Source organism: Ischnura elegans, chromosome 6 (assembly GCF_921293095.1).
Source record: "Ischnura elegans chromosome 6, ioIscEleg1.1, whole genome shotgun sequence".
Taxonomy (NCBI): Eukaryota; Metazoa; Arthropoda; class Insecta; order Odonata; family Coenagrionidae; genus Ischnura; species Ischnura elegans.
Window position 1 is genome coordinate 116355269 of NC_060251.1, and position 21098 is coordinate 116376366.

Below are 21098 nucleotides of genomic sequence, written 5' to 3' on the forward strand. Positions count from 1 at the left end.
TATCTTTCAACTTAAGCTGCTTGGATTGATGCAATCATTTTTCAATTGGAGTTTCAACTCAAATCAATTATTTGAGAGTTCACTTTGTGGAATATGATGACCTGATATGTACATAGATTCAAAAATAAACTTTGTCATACTTCATAGAGTATTTATTTTTCAAATAAAGGGAACCAATGTCGCAAGCAATAAACTCCAGTTTGGCTTCATTAACATATGCTGAACAGCCAATACATTGAGCTCTTAAAGATGAATGCACATATATTCCAGCTCCTCCACGTTTTCTTCACTAACCTTCCTGGAAAATGCATAATCAGAAAAAGCATGTCTTATTTGGTTGTTGGTTTAAGCCAGGTCTCACTCACACCAATTACCTGCATATTGTTAGTGAAATAAAACAATTTGAAATCTTTGATGTGAGTGGGAAGCGAATAAGCACTTACAAGGGATACATATATATTTGACAAGTCAGAGGAGGATTTTGTATTGAGTTTGAGTGGAGAATTGGTTTTCACATCATGGGCCCTGGTATCAGTTATTTGCACACAAGATGAATCTCTTATAAAAAAAACTTCTAACTCTTTTTCAGTATTAATTACTGTTACAGGACAGCCCTCTGATTTCTTAGCTAGAATATTACCATTTCTAACCCAAACAAACTTCGATTTACCTTTCTGTTTTAGATCTCTGGTGGACGTGAAAACCCTTCTGTTAAATGGGGTGAGGGCCTTGTCAATGTAAATTAACTTTACGTTTTGCATTGAGTCAGAGGACCACCCCATATCTCTGCTGTTTAAGTATTTCCTCATCTGCCATTTGGAAATGAGTTCATTTCTTTTACGTTGCCTAGTGAAGCGTACGATGATAGGTGGTGGGTGAGGAGGAATGGGGGTCGCATTGTGAGGTCGTGGCCTGAATATGCAATCTATATCCTCCACAGTTAAGGGCACATTAGGAGTTGAACTAATTTTCAACACTATACTTTCAAAGCTTTCGTCAATCGTTAAAAGACACACCTCTTATTTCTACACTATTTTTCAAAAGTTCTTGTTCTTGTTTTTTCAACCTTTTTACAAGGTTATGCACATTATCTTGAAGTGTATTTGCTAGTACTTACCTTGGCTGATAATTGTCCATTGCATACACCATAGACACTTTGAGGATCTATCTTGAAGTACAGCTTAAAAACAGTGAATGCTGAGCGTTAAAATCTAAACAGTTTCAATAACCTTACCACATAGCAGTTAATCCAGATCCCGACATGCAGAGACAAACCCTGCTGTGCAATTGAAGAATCAATTAAATTTCCAGCTTGGCAAAGATATTTCAAAGTTACCAAATATACACTGTGATAAATCATCAAACAATGCTTAGATGTGAGTTACTTAGCGTGACTTTGCTGAACACCCATTTGAAACTCCTACTAAATGTAAAATTTTGTCAAAAAACAATATCCCCCATTTCGTATTTGCATTGTAAGAATAGATCAAAGATATTCATTAATATTATGGAAATTAATAGAAAAATATCGTAATAACATATTACATGTATAGTTTTTTATTTCGTAATAATCCATCTTTAACTTCACCATCTACTTCATTTAGAAGATTTTTAAAGAAAATTGAAGATGGGCATTTTTATGGAAATTTGCTCAAATTTGAGCCTCTCTATCTCAGTTACGGGTGTGAATCATGTCAAATGAGGTACATTTTAATAAATTTCAATCATTTTTGACTTAGCATGCGAAATTTCAAATTTCTAACCCAAAAAAAGCCAATTTGTAATTTTTTACTGCTTTTTCCGATTTCCAGCCCCCCTGTGTGATGTGGCCAATTGAGGTCTCCTGTCTTCTTCCTTGGGACTTAAGAACACTCCTCTTTTTATTCACTATTCTGAGAAATTGCTCACTCCATCGATACGTTTCAATCATTACAAATTTCTTAGAAGATAAGTCGACCGATCAGTGCTCTATGATAAAGGACTCTTGAAAAAGCTATCAAGCAGTTCCTAAATTTCCCGCTTAAAAATTAACATGCACATGATCTCGTGCTTTCAGAGCTACTTTGTACGTTTTAGTCTTAGAATTTAAAATGCTTTGTGTTTATTTTTTAAATTTATTAATGAGAATATTTATTTTTTGTTGGATAAATATTGAAATTGATGAAATATTTATCCAAGTAGCAGTCTCTCCCAACAATAAATGAAATCTTGCTTTGATCCTTGGATTGATCCTCAGGCTTCCTCTCCAACAGGTCGGACGATAATTTCAGCAATCTACATCGGAAAAAGAAAATGAATGTATTTGATGATACTTTTACAATATGTATGGGGAACATTAATATGTACTTGGATAAATTTATTATTAATTATGGCTTGGATTAAATCGGATTTAAGCAGTAAATAAAACGCATGAGTTGAAATATGGTGCTTGATCTCCTGCAGACACATACATGAGTTAAGAGCATTTACTTTCAGAGTTACTTTACACCAGCGTAGTTCTTGTACTGGGCAAAGGAGTAAATGCTGAATTTGTCTATTTAGTTTCGATCAACTATGATTTCCACTTGAAAGTATAAAACCGAGAGTAATGTTGGTATTTCAGTCTTAACTGGCTTATCTTATTCATTTACTACTTAACATTTATTCGCCATTCGCTAATGCCGAACATATTTACCTGGACATCGGCGGGTGCCGCTAATGAGTGAATTACTGAGTTTGTGACGTCATCCGTCCTTAGGATGGGACTATTGGCCATGATCTCGTTGCGGTTAGGAACTTCGATTCCGTCCATAATGTTGGTCAGCACAAATCCTGGACTGATGCTCTGCAGGGAGAAAGGAAAAATCATAGGTATGGGGCATATTGTGCCTGTTGTAGTGGAATTGCAGGAAAAAAGGTTTGCAGGTATCATTCAGAAAAAAGGATTTAAACGGGATTTCGATTACTAAGAGATTTAGTGTTTTTGACACTTGGGTTATTTATTCCAGCTTTGATATAGTTTGCATCTGTGCCCCCTTCATGACACGTGGTCAAATTTAATAGAACACCACTCAGCAAGGATAAATTCTAGCACTAAGTTCTTTTCAGGATATAACATGAAATTAGTTTTGTCACCAATTAACACCCTATTCGGATCAGAGAGGATATGACACTTGTTTTGTTCTTTAACCACTCATCTGGGTATTAAATTTTCCCATGTCCAACCCGTGGTGGGTATTTAATTTTACACTAAGCCCAATTTCTATTTTTCTTGTAGGAAGATAAAGCACCAACATTTCAATATTTTTGTTCACTATAAAACCAATATGTTCAGCATCGGTTTGAAATTTTGAACATTTTTGGTTTGAAAATTAAATTTAATAATAAACATTAATTGTTAAAAAAAGTTACAAAGGAGAATAATGATCTATTTCGTTCAAGTGATGAATACATTGGCGTAGAATGAATACTAACTATTTTTTGTCTGCTTAGTGGTGCCAAAATGTTTATAAAGATGTCAACAAGTAAATTGCAGCGTTAGAAATTTTGCCAATTCAAGGGGCAAAGTAGGCAATCGCACATTACAACCAAATTTTTTTTTTACTCTTTCCTCTTCTATGATAAAAGAAAATTTTAAATGATTACAAGTCTTCATTTCTGCTAAAAACACTTCATATTTTACAATACCATCGAATAAAAACTACAAAAAATGTAATTGTTTGAAGTAAACAAGATGAGAAATGAAATTATAAATAATTAGGATGGTAAATCATGACCATTGTTATAAATTGGCTGACCATCTGATATTCTAGTGCAGCTATCTCACAAAAGAACATTTATTTAAAAATCAATGAATGTGTATTTTTAGAAATCACTTTGAACGTTATATAATTTGAAGCATAGAGCAGGACATAGAACAGAACAATCAGGACACAAATATTTTGTTTCCTTCCTTTTTCCCTCTTTGAAGCACACAACACATCTTTTTATATGGGGAACTTTGTGGCTGTTGGGGGGACAGTATCAAAAAAATCTCTCTCGGTAAGGCGAGAAGGCTTAGGGGATTTAGATGGCCTTCCCTGGAGTACTAGGACCTCTACTCTATACTTTGCAATCAGTATTTCAGCAAGTAAGATTAGAAAAACTTGTCGACTCAATTTCCCCTTGTTCTTTTTGTAAATCGCATAAGCATTCAGTAATGCTAAGTCTATCAAGTGCCGAAATATTTTTGATAGTATTTTGTTGGTCGATTTATAGCAATTTTTTTACATGTTCATGAGTCGATCGCTTCCATCAACCCCACCCATAATTTTATTGTAATCTGGTACCGCAATTGGTTTCACCACTTTTTTACCCAATTTTTTCCGTTTTGCACGTTTCAGTTTCATGAAATAATAATAATAAAATGCCTTTATTCGGGCGAGGTTGAGACTGAAAAGTCCCCTCTTCCACCTGAAATGTGGTCACCATTACCACATCTCCTTCATCCTTCCACTTCATCACCATCTGTATCCCACTAAATGCCGCCACCATTTCTCCTTTCTTCAATTTGGCAGATTTTACAGATTTAGGAAATTCTTTCCTATTTGACAGAATCGCCCCAACCACATCCGTTCTATTCTCGGATAACTTGTCCATTAATGTAACAATGTCAAGTGCACCAATTGTCTAAATATATAGTATGCCCTTACCTATAAGATCATCGACTGCAGCATGTACGATCCTGGCGCTGAAATTTTATCCTTTATATTTGTCGGCATACATTGTGTCCTTTCCCGTATAAATAAAAAAAATTCCTTGCGTAGCGTGACTCACTTTCATATAGCACAAAAAATTTTATATCAAATTTACTCCACTTTGATAGTATGTACTGCTTCCAAGAGATCATACCCATCCACATCAGATGGGATTCATCGACAACAATAGCCTGATTGGGCGAGTGAATTGATGAAAATTTATTTTTCAAAAACTGAAGAACTGGCTCAATTTAAAAAAACATCCTATTGCTGATATCAGCATTGAAAGTTTTGTTATCCACAAAATGTAAAAATTTCAGAGGGAGAAGGAACCTTTTTCACTAAAATCTTTAGGAAAAAAGGGAGTAGCGATGCTTCCTCTTTTACTAAAATATATCGCATAATCGGGTTTCAGTACAATACCCTGTAGTATAAAAACTCATTGCAACACTCTTATTTCATTCCCAGTTGTCTCAACCGATCTCCGTGCCCTAGAGCGTGGCTTCAAGTTAACATTTGCCACAAGAACTTGCTGAGCATAAGTATTCGTCTGCTCAATTATCATAGTGTACAGATTCTCATCCACAAATAATTCATAGCAATTTGGGATGTCATTCTCAGCCTCAATATCCACATTCAATCCAGATTTACGTGAGAAACTGAACTTCTCTCGCAATTCCTCTCGAGCACTCCTCACGTAAGGATACCCAGGTTGATTGGTAACCTTCACCTCCAAAAGATCGTCGTTTTCATCACTTTCGCTGTCACTTACATTAGTGTTGACGTAATCGTCATCCAGATACTCAGACGCACTTTCATCTTTGCTCTCTTCTAAAATGTGAGCCATTTCATCTGCACTAGGTTCAGATTGCTTTCTTTTATTCGATGAAACCATATTAGAAAACGTGAGCAAACTTGATAGAAATTATTCCTATTCCAAAAGCGAGAGAACTTCAAAACATTTATAAAACATTCACTTGTCATTCACACTACAAATCCCCAAAACCGCGAAAAACCTTCTAATCCAATGCTCAAAGACAACTGAGGACTATTTAGGGAGCTAAAGATATCCAATTCAGTTACCCTGCTCATAGAGAATAACTGAGCAGACCACCATCTGCGAAGGGTAGAGAAACAATAATTCCTTTCGGAAAAAACACGCTGCTAGGTAGAGAAGAGTACGCAATAAAATGAGTCTTTCTTGTTACTCAAGCCGTCGAGATAGCATTCAATTTTCCTTGCCAAGGAAAGAGGCAGTATTTGTATACAAGTAAAGGATTTGTAACACGTTCCTTTCCGCCGTATTTTCGCCGAATTCACCCACTGGAGCGCCGCTTCAGTCATTATGACCAACGCGGAGGGTGCTTATCTTGAGAGAAGGTTAGATTACAACACTCAGTCTCTCAGTTTGGCAACTTCGTTCCCAGATGGTTGCGCAAGCTAATCGTATTCATAACACTTTATAGTTTATCCTGATCTACGGTATGCTACAAGTGGCAAAAAAAGTTCAATCAAAGCGACCAAAGCTGTGTTAAAAGAATGGCATCGGTAATTATGACCGAAGCAGCAAGGAGCGTTTACTAATAGCAAAGATTTCAATAAAATACATGCAGGAGAGTGAAAATAATAGATACATTCGCAAGTAAATCGGAGAAAATAAAGGTATAAAAATACGTCAAGGGGCAATTAGAATGCAACCCGCAATGCAGATACAGAGCTACGCTACGAGACACATAAGTACATAAAAAAATGTCTGAAGTATCATATACCGGGCAGAAAGTGACCTCAATGGAGCCATCTACGAGTTGCAGTAGGTGTGTGATGAAATATCACAGCATATCTATTGTAAATGAACATTAAATCGGCGTGGCGTATATATACGGCATACCCATTGAGGGTTAAACCCCTCATGACGAATATATACGGCATACCCAGATGAGTGGTTAAGAATGTCCCTCACAGGTTTAAACATGTCTCTGATATGATATCGCTCAGGCATGCACTTGCATCAGTTACTCCTTCAAGTGAACGGTAAGAAATTTCAGGGTGTCTGGGTAAAAAGTCATGATACCACTTATTTCCAGGAGTAGGTATTGCCCTTAAAAGTATTTCCGCGATTATTTTTCTCGAATTCTTTGACATTATCAATTATCGATTATTTTGCTCGGAATTCTTTGAAATTATTAATTTGACTATATCCAATTATTGGCACCCATTTTTTTAGTTATCGGCACCCATGCCAAGTACTGGTTGCACTCATTTCCATCCAAAATTTAAAATATGCATTTATTCTAACAAGGAATTTGGCGAACAAAAGAAATATATAAGTGCAGTTGTTGAAATTTCCAATACTTGGCACCCCATGCCAATCAGTGGAAATTAACAATATTTACATACCAGTGATTGGCACCCCATAAAAATCAATTTTAATTACGATAACAGGCTCTTACAAGGGGAGACCACGAAAGTTGCTCCGCCTTTTTCAATGCCGTATTTTTTATGGCCTTCGGAATGGTGAACACATCCCTGAACTAGTAGTGGTTCCGTTGAATGGGCCTTAGTTTGGCTGTAATTAATTAATTTTCATGCGGTACTTTTCACAAGCTGCCTATAGTTTCATGATATCGCTCCTTCATCTGGAGGGTCAGGTGGAGTAGTGGTTAGCGTTCACAGCTACCGCTACAAATGTTGTTGGTCGCCGCGAGCCTTTAATGGCATGTGCTCTAGAAAGAGTGGTTTCCATTTTTAATGTGGAAGTTGATCAGTATAAGCAATGAAAAAATTTACATTTTGGCGCACACCAACCCTTGCTAGTGTAGTCGTCGTATCTCCGTGTTTGAAATGACACTGCTTAAATATCTAACACCATTATGGTGATAAAAAAATAGTCTCATGTCTATGCTTGTCGGAATTAAAATTAATTAAAAAGTTGACGCCATATGATCACAACGGAGACAAGAAAATATATAGTCATCACGGAGCCTTGAACCCTGGTCCCCTGGGTGGTAGCTGTGAACGCTAACCACTACTCCACCTGACCCTCCAGCTGAAGGAGCGATATCATGAAACTATAGTCAGCTTGTGAAAAGTACCGCATGAAAATTAATTAATTACAGCCAAACTAAGGCCCATTCAACGGAACCACTACTAGTTCAGGGATGTGTTCACCATTCCGAAGGCCATAAAAAATACGGCATTGAAAAAGGCGGAGCAACTTTCGTGGTCTCCCCTTGTTAGTAAAAAACTCACTCATTGAGGTATTACTATCATCACAAATATCTAAGTTTCATACTATTTAATGGCATGATATTGATAAAAAACACATCCAGATGAAGTTATATTCTTAATTTTCCGCAAAGGAAACCTCCAATTTCTCCAAAGAAAATGCAGCGCTTGGTGATATGGTCCGCAGAAACTTCTCAAATGATGTAAGGTGGACGGAACCACTGATACATATATTGAGTAAAACTACTTTGCTTCTAAATACAGAAGCATCAATAATGCAATGCTTCTCTGGCTCTTAATATCACACAATTTATTTCCGAGTGCCAACAACTGGGGGGGTGCCTGGTTGGGAGGCCTGAGGATGACCCCCAAGTTGGAGCCTGAAACGTTGGCCATTATGGATAAATACACCTGGTGGGGATTCCAAAAAGAGTTTACCCATATTGTTAATTATGTTCGTAATCCTCCCCAAAAATAGCTTCCTCTGGCTATTATTATTAGTATAGTTATTATTTTGCATTTTTTGGAATTAATTCGATAGTTCTTGTTGAATTGCACTTTATTAAAATCACTTTAATGTAAAAGTTTGGAGCAGTGGAGAAAATTAATAATATTATAAAAGTCAACTTGCAAGCCAAATGGTCTTGGAAATATCACACTGTTGTTGGAACAGTATTTTTTTCATTAAAATGTTTATAATTCAAAATCAAAGGCAAAATGAATCTGTCATTCAGATTAATATTTTCATAAGCATTGTTTTTGAAGGAGAACGTGATTTATCAAAGTCACATACTAACAAAGTATTTGTCTTTCAGGAGATAGATGCTCACCGTGACCCGTATCTTGGACTTGGCTTCGACAAGTTCTCGTCGAAGACCTTCGGTCAACACTGTCACAGCATGCTTTGTGGCATTATAGAAGTGTATCCCAAGTCTGCGGGATATGAAGTGTCCAAGAACACTGTGGGATGGAGAGGAAAATCAGACACATTATTATTATTATTGCTATAGTTTCATCAGGGATTTCAAATACAAGGTAGTATTATCGTGAGGTACAATGAAGTCAATTCACTTTCCTACAATCAGAGTTGATACCCTAGTGGTTATCATCTATTCATCTATGATGGAAAAACATGATTTATGTCAAAAGTGATAAATATTCGTTTACAATCTTTCAGTTGTCGACATACATCATTAAGGAAATGATATCTATTCATTTTCATATGATATCTATTAGGGATGAGTCGATTCCACTTTTTTTTCGATTCCGATTCCAATTCCGATTCCTTCAAATCGATTCCCGATTCTCGATTCCGATTCCATCGATTCTTATTCCTTCTAACAGGTGGGATTTTAATTTATCTGTAGCATTGCTGTCATTAAAATTTAAGAATTGAATGGAATAAAATAACTAGGGATGGACAGATCCAGGATTTTTGGAGCCAGATCTTTTGAATCAGATATTTTTGAATCCAAAGGCATTTTCAAAGTCCTGTCATTAAACAAAGTCATTATTCAAGTTTATTCTGGGTACATACAATCAATGGAATGATTTTTAGATTTTCATACACATTTTAATATCTTTATAAATTAAAAATAATTTTATGGGATTTCAAGTTGTTTTTTAAAAACATCTTTACATACTCAGGGCCTAAACTGTTACGCTTGGGTTTGGAAATGAAAATAGGAAAAATCTTAGGATGAACCACTGACCAGTGGCGTAGCGAGAGGACTCCCCAAAATATAAAAACACAATTACTTTCCTTCATAAAAGGAACCAAAATATTTAAAAATCATGAATTTACAAAAATGAAAAAAAATGTATATTTGCAAAATGAATTTTTTTCTTTTATGAAGGGTGTTAATTTTAGTTTGAAACCCTCTCCTTTGTACCCTGTTGTTTAAAAATTTGCCCCTGGTTTTGGACCCTCCCTTAACAAAATTCCTGGCTACCCTCTGCCATCGACTGAATTCAAATTTTCCTCACGCACGTTTCCCCCGAATTTTACTTTCTCATCGCATACAGACTTGTGTTTCACCCGAAAATGCTTCAGTATGGTGAGGTGGATTTAGCACATCTTCGCGATAATTTACGCCACAGTGCACGCACACGGTTCGGTTCGGAGTCAGATTTTGCTTCAGTGACGTCGTTGCCTTCAAATCGAAGCCGGGCGCACTACGTGATATATGTAGTTGGCATTTCCAATCCGTCTCTAATTGTTTGAGGGGTTAATGCTGCGCTTGTTTCTTTGAAAATTGTGCTGTTTGGACAATGTTGCATATCAGTAAAGTCTAATTGTAGAATTGTACAAAGAAACCTGAGTGGCATTCAATTAGAGCTGAAAAATAAACAGAAATATCGTCAGGAATGCGTCTCGTTTGGTCTAATTCTTTTTTAAATCTCGTGCATGTCATCTTATTGCCGAAGCTATCAAGATATCTTCGGGCCCAGAAGTCACTCTCCTAGCATTTTTCGTCTAGAAACGGAGAATTGAAGCAGGTAGGCCAAAAAAGGTCAGTTGGTGAGACGAGGTAGGGATGAAACACGCTTCAATTGTTTTCATGTGATTTGATATTTTCCTTAGAAGACAATGATTTATGATCCGTTGGATTTCGGATACGAAAAAACAACAATAGAGGCACGGGCTGATGGACGGCCGAAGGTGGTTTTCTGAAATCCGCGACGTAGTTACTTTTGACGTGGTTATTATCCTACGGCGCTGAGATTCCCCCGATGATTGTTCAATATCTTGGGAAGAGTCACACTATGTGCCAGTCGTATTTTGCCTTTTTTATTTTCTGGCTGAAAATCCTGGCCACGGCTGAAATTCTAATCGCAACCTCTGCGAGAGCTTTCAAACAAAACGGTTCATGAGTAGGACAAGAATCGCATGCGACGGCGCATTCGAAGAGGGAATCGGAACTCTTTCCACCCTGATGGAGCGTTGCATTCACTGAAACTATTATTTAAAATTTCGGATCCAGATCCGATGTCTTCCGCGACTTTGGATCCGATGAAGGGCAATATCCGCAGATATTTGGGTCCGAGGTATCCGATCCGACCATCCCTAAAAATATCAGTAGCCGCGGTGGCTAAACAATGATGTAGCGTTCATTGCGTCCATACACACTAGAGCAGCCTGGCGGGTGCGCGGTGGCGGCCGAAGGCAACCTGTCGAGTCCGCCCGGAGGCCGCGGCGGCTTATGCCAAGCAAGTATCTACTTTCCCAAGGGTTGCATTGATGAAACTGGGCTATACAAACGCGAATGTGTCTAAATTTTTTATTATTGACGCAGACGCGTGTGAGTCTAAAAAAAGTTACATTTATAAAAAACCCGCTCTCAGCGCGTATTTATAAGAAACTTTTTTCACAGGAAAACTCGCTCTCTGCACGTTTTTATTATCATCAGACTTCCAATACCATTCGAAATTAAAAAAAAAATATATTTCGATATATTATACTTTAAAATTGGTGGTCCAGATGAATCCTCCGAATGTGATTCATAATGCCACTCTTGCCGACATTTTCATGTTTCCGAGGCCTCTTAGGCATGTTCGTCGCAGCACCCGCGTGCCGGGCGTATCCTCCGCGCGGGCAAGGCTGACACCGCGGTCGCTTAGGTGTGTGGCAGCCTTTATGCCCCAAACTTATAGTCTATGCTCAAAACATTTATCTTCCTGGAATCGATGGAATCGGAATCGACTTTAGGCGATCGATTCTCGATTCCGATTCCGTTCCTGAGAATCGGTGGAATCGAGAATCGACATTTGGAATCGACTCATCCCTAATATCTATTCATATCTATTTCTAGGGATTCGAAGCATTCATATTTTATTAGGGAGTCAAAGCTTTCATATTTAAGATGTAAACCTGTGTCACTACCATGAGATATTTTACTAGTTACCTATGATTGTTAACATTTTTAAAAATTTTACCTGTAATTGTTGAGAATACTTGCCCTCAAATTTTCAAGAATACAGCGTATGCTTTTCAAAATAAAATGACGAGAATTAAATGCTACCACTGGTCGAATGTGCCTTCTGGCAAGGAAGGCAATGAAGCAAAGCAATTATCAAATAGATGAAAAAAGAAGAAATACAAGGACACAATTCATACGCCTGTTGACACAGCAGTGGGAGAATTCCATTTAGATCTGTGTGTATTCTATTAGTGTTATTAGTAGTATCGCAGAATACAGCGAATATTTTTATGAAATATTTTTTTTGTATTCATAATGTGACATTGTTTCTTAAATGAAATCTCACCGTTACTCATTTGAGTTAGTGTTTAAAATATGGCAAATAGGCTTCCTAAAGCTAAAATTCTTGCTTCTAAGATGTTCCCACTTGTCCAATCTTTATTCCTTTGAATCTTTTTTGATTTTCTTGGTGGCTCTTTTAAGCATATGGTTGTGTCTATCGCGGCCATAGTTAATTGTTTTTCCTGTAGTGTGGCGTCTAATAGTGTCTTGGTCGGTAATTTTGTATATATTATGTTGGTTTTGATCTGTGTGTTTGTCGGTTTTAAGCCACCTTTGAGGGGTGGTAGATATAGGATGGTTCAGGCTATTTTGATCGGTCTCCAGTGCCAAATGAAGCTTTTACTCGTTACTTTTAATTACTCGTCCAAATGACATACAAATAAACTTGCTCCGAGAGTGATACAGTCTGTGCATTTATTGTCTAATTTACACAAGAATTAAATGTTCTTACACCTATATTACTCTAGCAAAACATCCACACATATCAACACACATTAAATGAAGTGGTATTATTTCATGAGAGTCAAATAATTAATAAAAAACAGCATCATAACAGATCACCATTTGCAACCGGAATGACTTTCCGGCACCTATGGCCCAATCGACTTCTATCCTGTCGGATAGCCGTCCTTGAGTCGATAGGAAGCAAGTCTGAAATGCACGGGTTGCCTTGCCGATAGTAAGTGATGTAGAATCTGCATCAAGTCTCCCGGATTGCTCGGAAAGGGAGACTCTGAAACACCCTTGTGGAGACTAAAACATCGTGGGCGAAAAGCGCTGACTGGATTTTGCATGATCTACTTTTCCTGAATCCATGTTGAGTTCTCATTAACAAGTTTTGTGAATCTAGATGTTTCATTACTGAGCACACCACAAAGTGTTCAAGGACTTTGCATGAGATGGACGTTAAAGATATTGGTCTGTAAGTAGATGGCTGTTCCGTGTCTGCGCTTTTGAATATTGGCATTAAATTAGCAATTTTCTAGTCATTTGGTACTTCGTGTTGCTTGATGGAATTACTGAATATTAACTGCAAGGATGGGGCAATTTCTGAGGCTAGCTCGAGAGCTCGAAGCTATATGCGAGAAGGGATTTCGTCTGGACTAGGTGATTTATTTGGACTGAGTGATTTCAATACATTTTCTATTCCGTGCGAGTTAATGTCAATAGGCAGCATCTTTCATATGGAGAGATTAACAACTGTCTGGGATGAGTTCTTAAAAGGCTCTGTGAACACGCTTTTACAGGATTTGAACCCAGATCTCCTGGTTGCCGAATTTTGGCTACCTGGCCATAGAGGACCTGATGGAGATGGAGATGTTAACTCCTTGTTCGTGAAACCAAGCCTAAAATTCGCCATGGAGCAATAATACTTTGTGGTGTAATGCACCTGACCAAAAATTGGGGGAATCAGTTTCAAATTGTGGCTAACTATATCATTTATTCATTTCAAATTTTACCATTGGTGTATGTCTATTCTGGTGAAAAAAATCCCAGGGACAATGTAAGTACCTTAGGTACCTGCCTGTTAATGTTGATAATGTGTCCGTCAACAATTCCTTTCTCCCGCATCAGTTTGATTGCTTCGTTTGAACACATGACCACTCCCATCACGTTGGTATTGAGGCACGCCTGAACTCTTTTGTACTCCTCCCGGTCCACTGTTAAAAAAAAAACATTGAAATTAAATGGATTTAATGAGTGTGAAACAATTCACTCTGTTACGTACATTAATTTTAGTATCTATGACAGAAAAATATTTTTGGAAAGAGAAAATATTTATTCTGCCGGAACTTAAAAACAAACACATATCTTCATGAATTCATTCTATGATGCAGGGGAACAACATGAACTGATCTAAACACTCTTCTCGGGATACTGCGCGGGTAAGATTATATGAGAGCGCCGACGAGAATATCACGAGACGACGCCAATGAGTAGCCGTGAGAATGGGTAGTGAGTCGGTACCCGAAATGTCGGCGCTCTCATATAATCTTACCCACGCGGTATGCCGAGAAGAGTTTTTACATGCCTGGAAAGTGTAAAATCTTATATAACGTGAACTGATGCTCCACTGCTTCAAAGCGTTGCATCAAAATAATTCTGGCATTTGAATAAATTTGTTACTTATTGCTGGTTTGAAAACATTGCCAATTGAAGCGATATGCCTCGTCAAGAAAATACCTAAAAATGTCTTTTAATAAGAACATCACATGATGTGCAATTTTTGGAATGCCATGCAAATATTAACAATGTTAATTTTCTGATAAATTTTCAGGTGGACCATTTGACGCTGAAATAGTTAGAGACCAAGGGCATACCCAGGATCAAAACTAGAGGGGGGGGGGCAGCCGTGGTCATTCAAGTTGTGACACAGAAAAGGTTAAGGAGACCAAAACAGGGATTTATTATTTTCTAAATGATTTGCTCGGAAAAAATATATTTATTTTAAATACATGTTTTATGCTAATATCACTTTCCTTCCATTAAAATAAAATTGTTCAAAAATTTTGTTTTGAACTAAATTTTCCTTTGCTTCTGGTGGTGGGGCAGTGGTGCAGTGAGGGGGGGCTTAGGGGATAAACCTCCCCCCTCCAGAGCTCAGACATTTTTAAAAGTTTAATCCATTTTACTTAAGTGGATTACTTACAGAATGAAATAAATATTAATAAAATATCCCTCCAAAAGCGGTAAAACTCACCATTTAGAACCATATCGTGAAATTTTTCTAAGGGAGTGATCCAGCACCTCCCGCTTACCCTGGCAGATATGCAATACCCCACACCACTTACTATACAGTAAAACCTCAATGTAGTGAACCTCTTTACATCATTATACTTCATACCAACACTATGGTCCCGTCAGATTTACATGTAAATTTATAGGCAAACCTCTTTGTAGTGAACCTCGTTATCCCATGAAACCTCCACTTATCATACCAAGGAGAGACCCCTAAGACTGCCTGACTACCTCTGCAAATTGTACTGAGACAACTAGGGACCATTAATGCAGCTGCTATTACGTACATGGAATGACATTTTCAGCAATAAATGTTTCACACTTATTGTTTTTCTTTTACACCTTTAATATGCTGTAATTTTCACATTGACCATTAGTTATGGCCATTTTGTTCCATATGAGGGCGTACCTAACAGTAAATAAGAAAAAAGATATTCAACTGTCCTAATCATTTTAAGTGACTGATGAATGAAGAGAGAATCACATCGTTTCCTCTCAAATCATGGGAAAAATCACGCAATAGCGCTCCCTTTGTGCTATCATTAAACAATAAATATATGTTCACTAATGCATGCATTTTTATTCAAATGCATGACTATAATGGTTTAAAAGAGAGTAGTGCCTTTCATTTCCAAAGGATATGAACAAATGATGCATATCACTAAAACCTCTCTATAGTGAACCTCCATACATCAAATTGCCCAAATTTTGGTCCCCTCTATTACGATGTAAAGAGGTTTTACTGTATTAGTTGCACTTAAAACCCCCCCTAGCCTTAATTCTTAGCTGCGCCCCTGGAGGCAGCTGCCCCTCGCTGGGTACGCCCATGTTTGAGACGTTGATGAAACTAACCATTTTCTAATATGTATAGAAAATATAGTTCATAACACAACAAATTTCAAATGATATCCTTTGGGAGGGGTTGGGTCAAAACGTGAAAGTGCATTTTATGTTTTGACCAAACCCCTACGAATTTGATCTCCATGACCTGATTAAGACTGATAATATTATCATTCCCTCTCTCCCTTTGTTGGATCTATAAGGCTCGACATTACATGAGGGGGTGAGAAACTAAGAAGTAAAAGTGATTTTTTTTTATTATGATAGTTACATTCAGAAATTCGATAATGAAAACAAATGAGATGAACTTAATTTTTAGCTGTGAATTTGATTTTCCACTCGATGTCAGCACAGAAGAGAGAGACACTTTTATCCCTTGGCCACCAAGTTTTTGTACATTTTGTCCATCAATTTCTATAACTAACACAATTTAGAAAAAAAATCACTTATACCCCTAGACTTTAGAACCCCCTTCTCTCCCCGTATATGTGATCTATCTGTCTTGAAAATGACACTATAGCCGTTGAAAGTAGTTATTACCAATATGAAGTTGGTAGAACTGTACTTTGTGTTTGCTTTGTTTTAGGATGGGTTCCCTAGAATTGTTGGCTATCATAAGTCCTCGCTATTCACATTTGTGCACGTAGACATACGTTTCTTGCGTATTGTTGGCCATGAAAGGAGCTAAATCTAATTAAATCTAGTTATGTTTGGTCTGATCAGTTTGTAACAGACCTGATACACTTTGATGGGCCTTGATATAATTGCAGATCTGACCTCGTTTAAATTGATGAAATTATGCGCTGGGACTAGTCAGGAATTATGTCAAATTAAATCTGATAAAATTAGTTCAGATTTCATTTTAGGTATTCTTTACGAGACCAGATCAACTGTGATTATTTAATATAAGGCTTGATTTGATTCCTGACCAGACCTGATACATTCGCTAGTGGGGTAGCCAGGAATTTCGCTCGGGAGGGGGTCCAAAACTATGGGGGAAAATATTTGAAAATCAGGGTACTAAGTAGAGGGATTTAAACTAATTTGAACACTTTTCATAATCGAAAAAATTTCATTTGTCAAAGAAATCTTAAGTGAAATCACGATTTATCAATATTTTGTGTTGTTTTATGATGGAAAGTAATAGTGTATTAATATTTCAGGGGGGTCCAGACCCCCACCTAGATACGCCACTGTACAATAGATATGCTTGATATATTTTCTGATAAGATCAGATCATATCATATCTGGCCTGAAGTAATTATATCAAACTATTAATACCTGATCAAGTTGGCTCAGAAATTTACATATGTATATAATTACGCACTATTTGACAGAAGTGAATAGGTTCCTATTCCAGCATTGTTGACGAGAACATGCACGCCCCCGAGGTTCTTGCGGACCCAGTCGAAAGCTTCAGCGACGTCATCCTCTTTGCCAACGTCAGCCTTCACTGCGAACAGTTTCCCCTTGCGTCCAGTGAGGCTATTGGACAGATCCTACGAATTAAATAAAACAAAACTTTATAGCTAAAATGCATTGGCAGTTCAGTCTCAGAAATGCTAAACATAAATACCCCGATGAAAAATTTGTACACAATTTCTATACGGGATGTGTACAATTTATACAATTTGCGTAGATTATTAATACATTTGTATTGTCCGTATAAAATGTGTATATTCTATACAGTGTACACAATTTCCATACAGGATGTGTACAACTTACACATTTAGTTAAAATTTCTGTACAGTTGTATAGCCTGTATAAAATGTGCACATTTTGTGTAAATTTCTGTACAGTTTTATAGCCTGTATAAAATTTGTACATTGTATACAGTGTACACATTTTATATACACTTTCACAGCCTGTATAGAAATTTATAAATTGTGTACATGGTATACAATTGACACAAGTGTACGCAATGCACACTAACCAATGCAAAAGGTTCAGTTTAAAATCCGTACTAAAAGCAGTTACTTCTATGATAACGATAAAACTGGAAGGTTGATTATAAGGTGCTACTAATATGTACTTAATCAACATTTTAACACGTTGCGTACGGATCATGAGAATCTTTGTTTTTCCTGAGCCATGCGTCAAGGACGGATAACGAGGATTCTCGTTTTTGCCGTTGACTCCTTTTATTTGCCAATATAATTTAATTATATCATGGTGAGACAAAACTCAATACTATTCCACAAACTTTTATTATCTGTCAACCAGTTTCGACGTTTATACCGTCATTATCAAGACTAACAGAGCAATAGCGTACAACGTCCATCCTTATGTACCCAACAATAGTGTGAGGGAAGGCTCAGGGGTTGGGCATTGTTGGTTGAATTGGAGGGTAATTGGTCGGATAAATCCACGTTTTCCGGCGCTATTTTTGGAAGTTCGCCTCATGGTCTCAATGCTTCCAGCTATCAGCCGCTGTGGCGTAAGGACTATCTCTTTCCTATCTGAAAGTCGGCTGTTAAATGTATGCTTAACAACCGTTCGAATTTCCCAGTACGGCTCTGAAAACACGACAATCTTAAAGTAAAATAATGATATATCAGACTGCACTTCTAAAGTTGCTTAGTTTAACTCTGACACGAAAGGTAATTACTTTCAGCCGTAGCTTTGAAGGCTCTTTTTTCCGTAACAGAAGACCGTAATGTAAATTAATTATAACAATTAAAGGATTCCTTACAGTAGGGTGGTTTCCTATTTTATAATTGCCTAAATCGAAAGATTATTACTCCTGAAGTACGTATTTCACGATTTTGGATTTTTAAATGACGATATCTATTTTTCGCGATTAAACGAAAAGTGAAAATATTCAAGCGCGCGAAAATGCGGCGGCTAAGTATGAATGTTGGGAAAGGCTCGTGTGACGTCATTCTGGTTCTTGCTGCCGCTGTGTGAGGCCACCTTGGTGCGGGGCATATGAGCGCCGCTACGATGCAGGCTGCTAGCAGGCAACTGAATACCCTGCTAGCAGGTAGCGCTTGGCTTGAATAAGGATTACTAATAAATACCCTATCAAACGAAGGAAACTATCCGACCTTCGGCAATTTTAATAGGTGATTATGAAGACATGTTTCCCTGAGTTCTGTGCCTCATGCATGCAATGGTAATCTCAGACGATGTAAAACTCCTATCTACTCTTATCGAAACTAGGTCCCTGTGACGTCATGTGGAGTGGCATCGCATGGGCGCCAATATGGCCTATTTCGAATGAGGTTAAAATTGACCCTTGCCATTCGTCTAAACCGGTATTTCTAAAACCAAATAACTTGTATATAAAGAATACACTAATGGTGGGTAAGGAATCGCAATCAATGCCTTTCGTTTTCTTTGATGAAGGAAACTACCCTATTGGAATTATTTCTAAAATATAAATAATTAATGTTCTGCTGTTTTGTCTTGCTAACATTTGTCGATCGATTATCATTAGGTTTTTTCCTACTTTTCATGATCATAATCTCCTTCATGATTTCCTTCGATGATTGATATGAGGTGTAATCCTCTTCTCACCTGCACCAATTCCATCCGTCGCGCCAGTCCAACCACGATCATTCCCCGCTCCACCAACTCCGTCGCTATGCTCTTCCCGATGCCGGAACTCGCGCCCGTGACAACCGCCACTTTACCCTCCCAACGGTCCATCTCTCAGTGGCGTGAATGTCTATCAATTTACAATAAGTGATGCTATGTAAGAGGTGATGGACGTTGTGATCCTGCTTAAGAAGGATAAAAGGATCAATCAGTTGAAATTGAAAGTAGAGGCTGCATGGTAAACATGCGTTAATTCCAAGAAAAAATATTCACCAAAAACACTAACCGCGCACTTAAATGGGTTTAAGAAATCAGCCACTGAGGTCGCTGACGGACAGAGAGACCCAAATTTCACTGGGTGCTTTCCATTCATGCGACTCATGCGTCGACTAGTGATGACTCGCGGTAACTGTTTATAACTCTTCAATTCCTTCGCGTAACGGTTTGTTGACTTGTGTCACAACAGTCGCCGACACACACAGAATGGAACACGAAAATCGCGATGCAAGTCGACTTGTGTCGATGAATGGAAAGCACTCACTGAGAAACAAGGTATAACTAAGAACGTTTAGCGAAATTTACATTCGTGGTGATATGAAATTCCTAATTCACATATTTTCATTGTTATGCTTTAAATATTGAGACTAATTGGATCGCTCTACTTTCAGCGCTGCACCGCGGACATTTTTGAAAACCGATTACAATCCGCTGTAAATTGGGACATGAATCAAACTTCAACGGGACGGACTGGTGTATCCACATATACATGCTGTCCTCTTGGGCTTTACCTTCTCTTGCGTTGCGTGAAGTTCCCAGTGGAAGAGGAATCAGCGAGGCAGCCGCTCGGCTCCCGTCCCGATCTAATCTGAGTGTCAGAGCGACTCGCCGCGCCCCCACTCCACCAATTGCCCTCTTCCTCCGATTACGACTGCTTAAAAGCCTATTATCACCACAGATATATAAACTCTTTCACTGAACCACCACCATAGCAGCGACAGTGGTGGGATTAAGGAGTTCTACCACGGATATGCGATGGGAAACTATTTTAATGCTTCAACTCGCAGTGAATATGTTTAATTACCCTACCCATGACATGCCGAAATATGTTTGTCGTTTGATGAATAATTCTCGGGTTTGCTGCCAGGTTAATGCCTTTATACAAGACGACGTTTCGGGAGACGATTCGTCTCCCATCCTCAAGGCTGTGTTACTTTATGGAAGTCCGAGTGAAATTATTAAATCTTCTATATTATTTCTACAGTATAAATACCTTTTTCTCAACTTATACGCAACCAAAATCTACAAATAAGGTACCAAAATGCACAGATTTATCAGAGAATGTGCGACGGCATATCTTACTTCCTAAATATTGCTATTGTTTCCTAAAATTGGTTTTTAAATAATTAAAACAAAAAAAACAAAGACCGGTATATATTCCTGACGTTAATGGCGCACAAACTGATACATTTGTTCATTTGCAACAATATCTCGCATTCTTCAAATAACTTTTATCAAAATGCGGCTAATTCCACCTTCAAGTCTCCTGTTGATACGTAAGTATGAGTCATCATGTGCGTTTAACGGAGGATAGTGTTATTACTTCCAATGTTATGTTTAAAGAGGTCCTCTGACCTCAATATGTACATGAACATTCCAATTAAATTTGTACATAAGACCATACCTTTTTTTCATCATTTTAAAATTAGAAACGCGCCTCTGTCCCTCTGTGGACGTGCATTGAAAAGAGCGGGGGAAGCCCGCTGTGAGCTGGCGCATC

General features: G+C 37.8%; 2 protein-coding genes across 3 annotated transcripts in view; one reads left to right on the forward strand and one right to left on the reverse strand.

The window, feature by feature from the left end:
* LOC124161565 overlaps nucleotides 1-8842 on the forward strand; it is a 34943-nt gene extending 26101 nt beyond the window's left edge. The window contains exon 6 of the mRNA XM_046537947.1: nucleotides 8756-8842. Coding sequence (XP_046393903.1) covers nucleotides 8756-8762 — 7 coding nt within the window. The 3' untranslated portion in view covers nucleotides 8763-8842. The remainder of the gene's footprint in view (nucleotides 1-8755) is intronic.
* Nucleotides 1564-20215, reverse strand: LOC124161563 (farnesol dehydrogenase-like). 2 transcript variants are annotated; one of them, XM_046537941.1, is made up of 7 exons: nucleotides 20110-20215; nucleotides 19301-19503; nucleotides 17109-17280; nucleotides 13728-13863; nucleotides 8771-8900; nucleotides 2675-2824; nucleotides 1564-2274 (listed from the first exon to the last, which is right to left on the reverse strand). In XM_046537941.1, the coding sequence occupies exons 2-7, from the start codon at nucleotides 19430-19432 to the stop codon at nucleotides 2233-2235; spliced, it is 762 nt and encodes a 253-aa protein (XP_046393897.1). In that variant the 5' UTR covers nucleotides 19433-19503; nucleotides 20110-20215; the 3' UTR covers nucleotides 1564-2232. The 2 variants fall into 2 exon arrangements, with proteins under 2 accessions (XP_046393897.1, XP_046393898.1); XM_046537942.1 differs by having other exon boundaries at nucleotides 19301-19506; nucleotides 20110-20197.
* Between the last annotated feature and the right edge of the window lie 883 nt (nucleotides 20216-21098).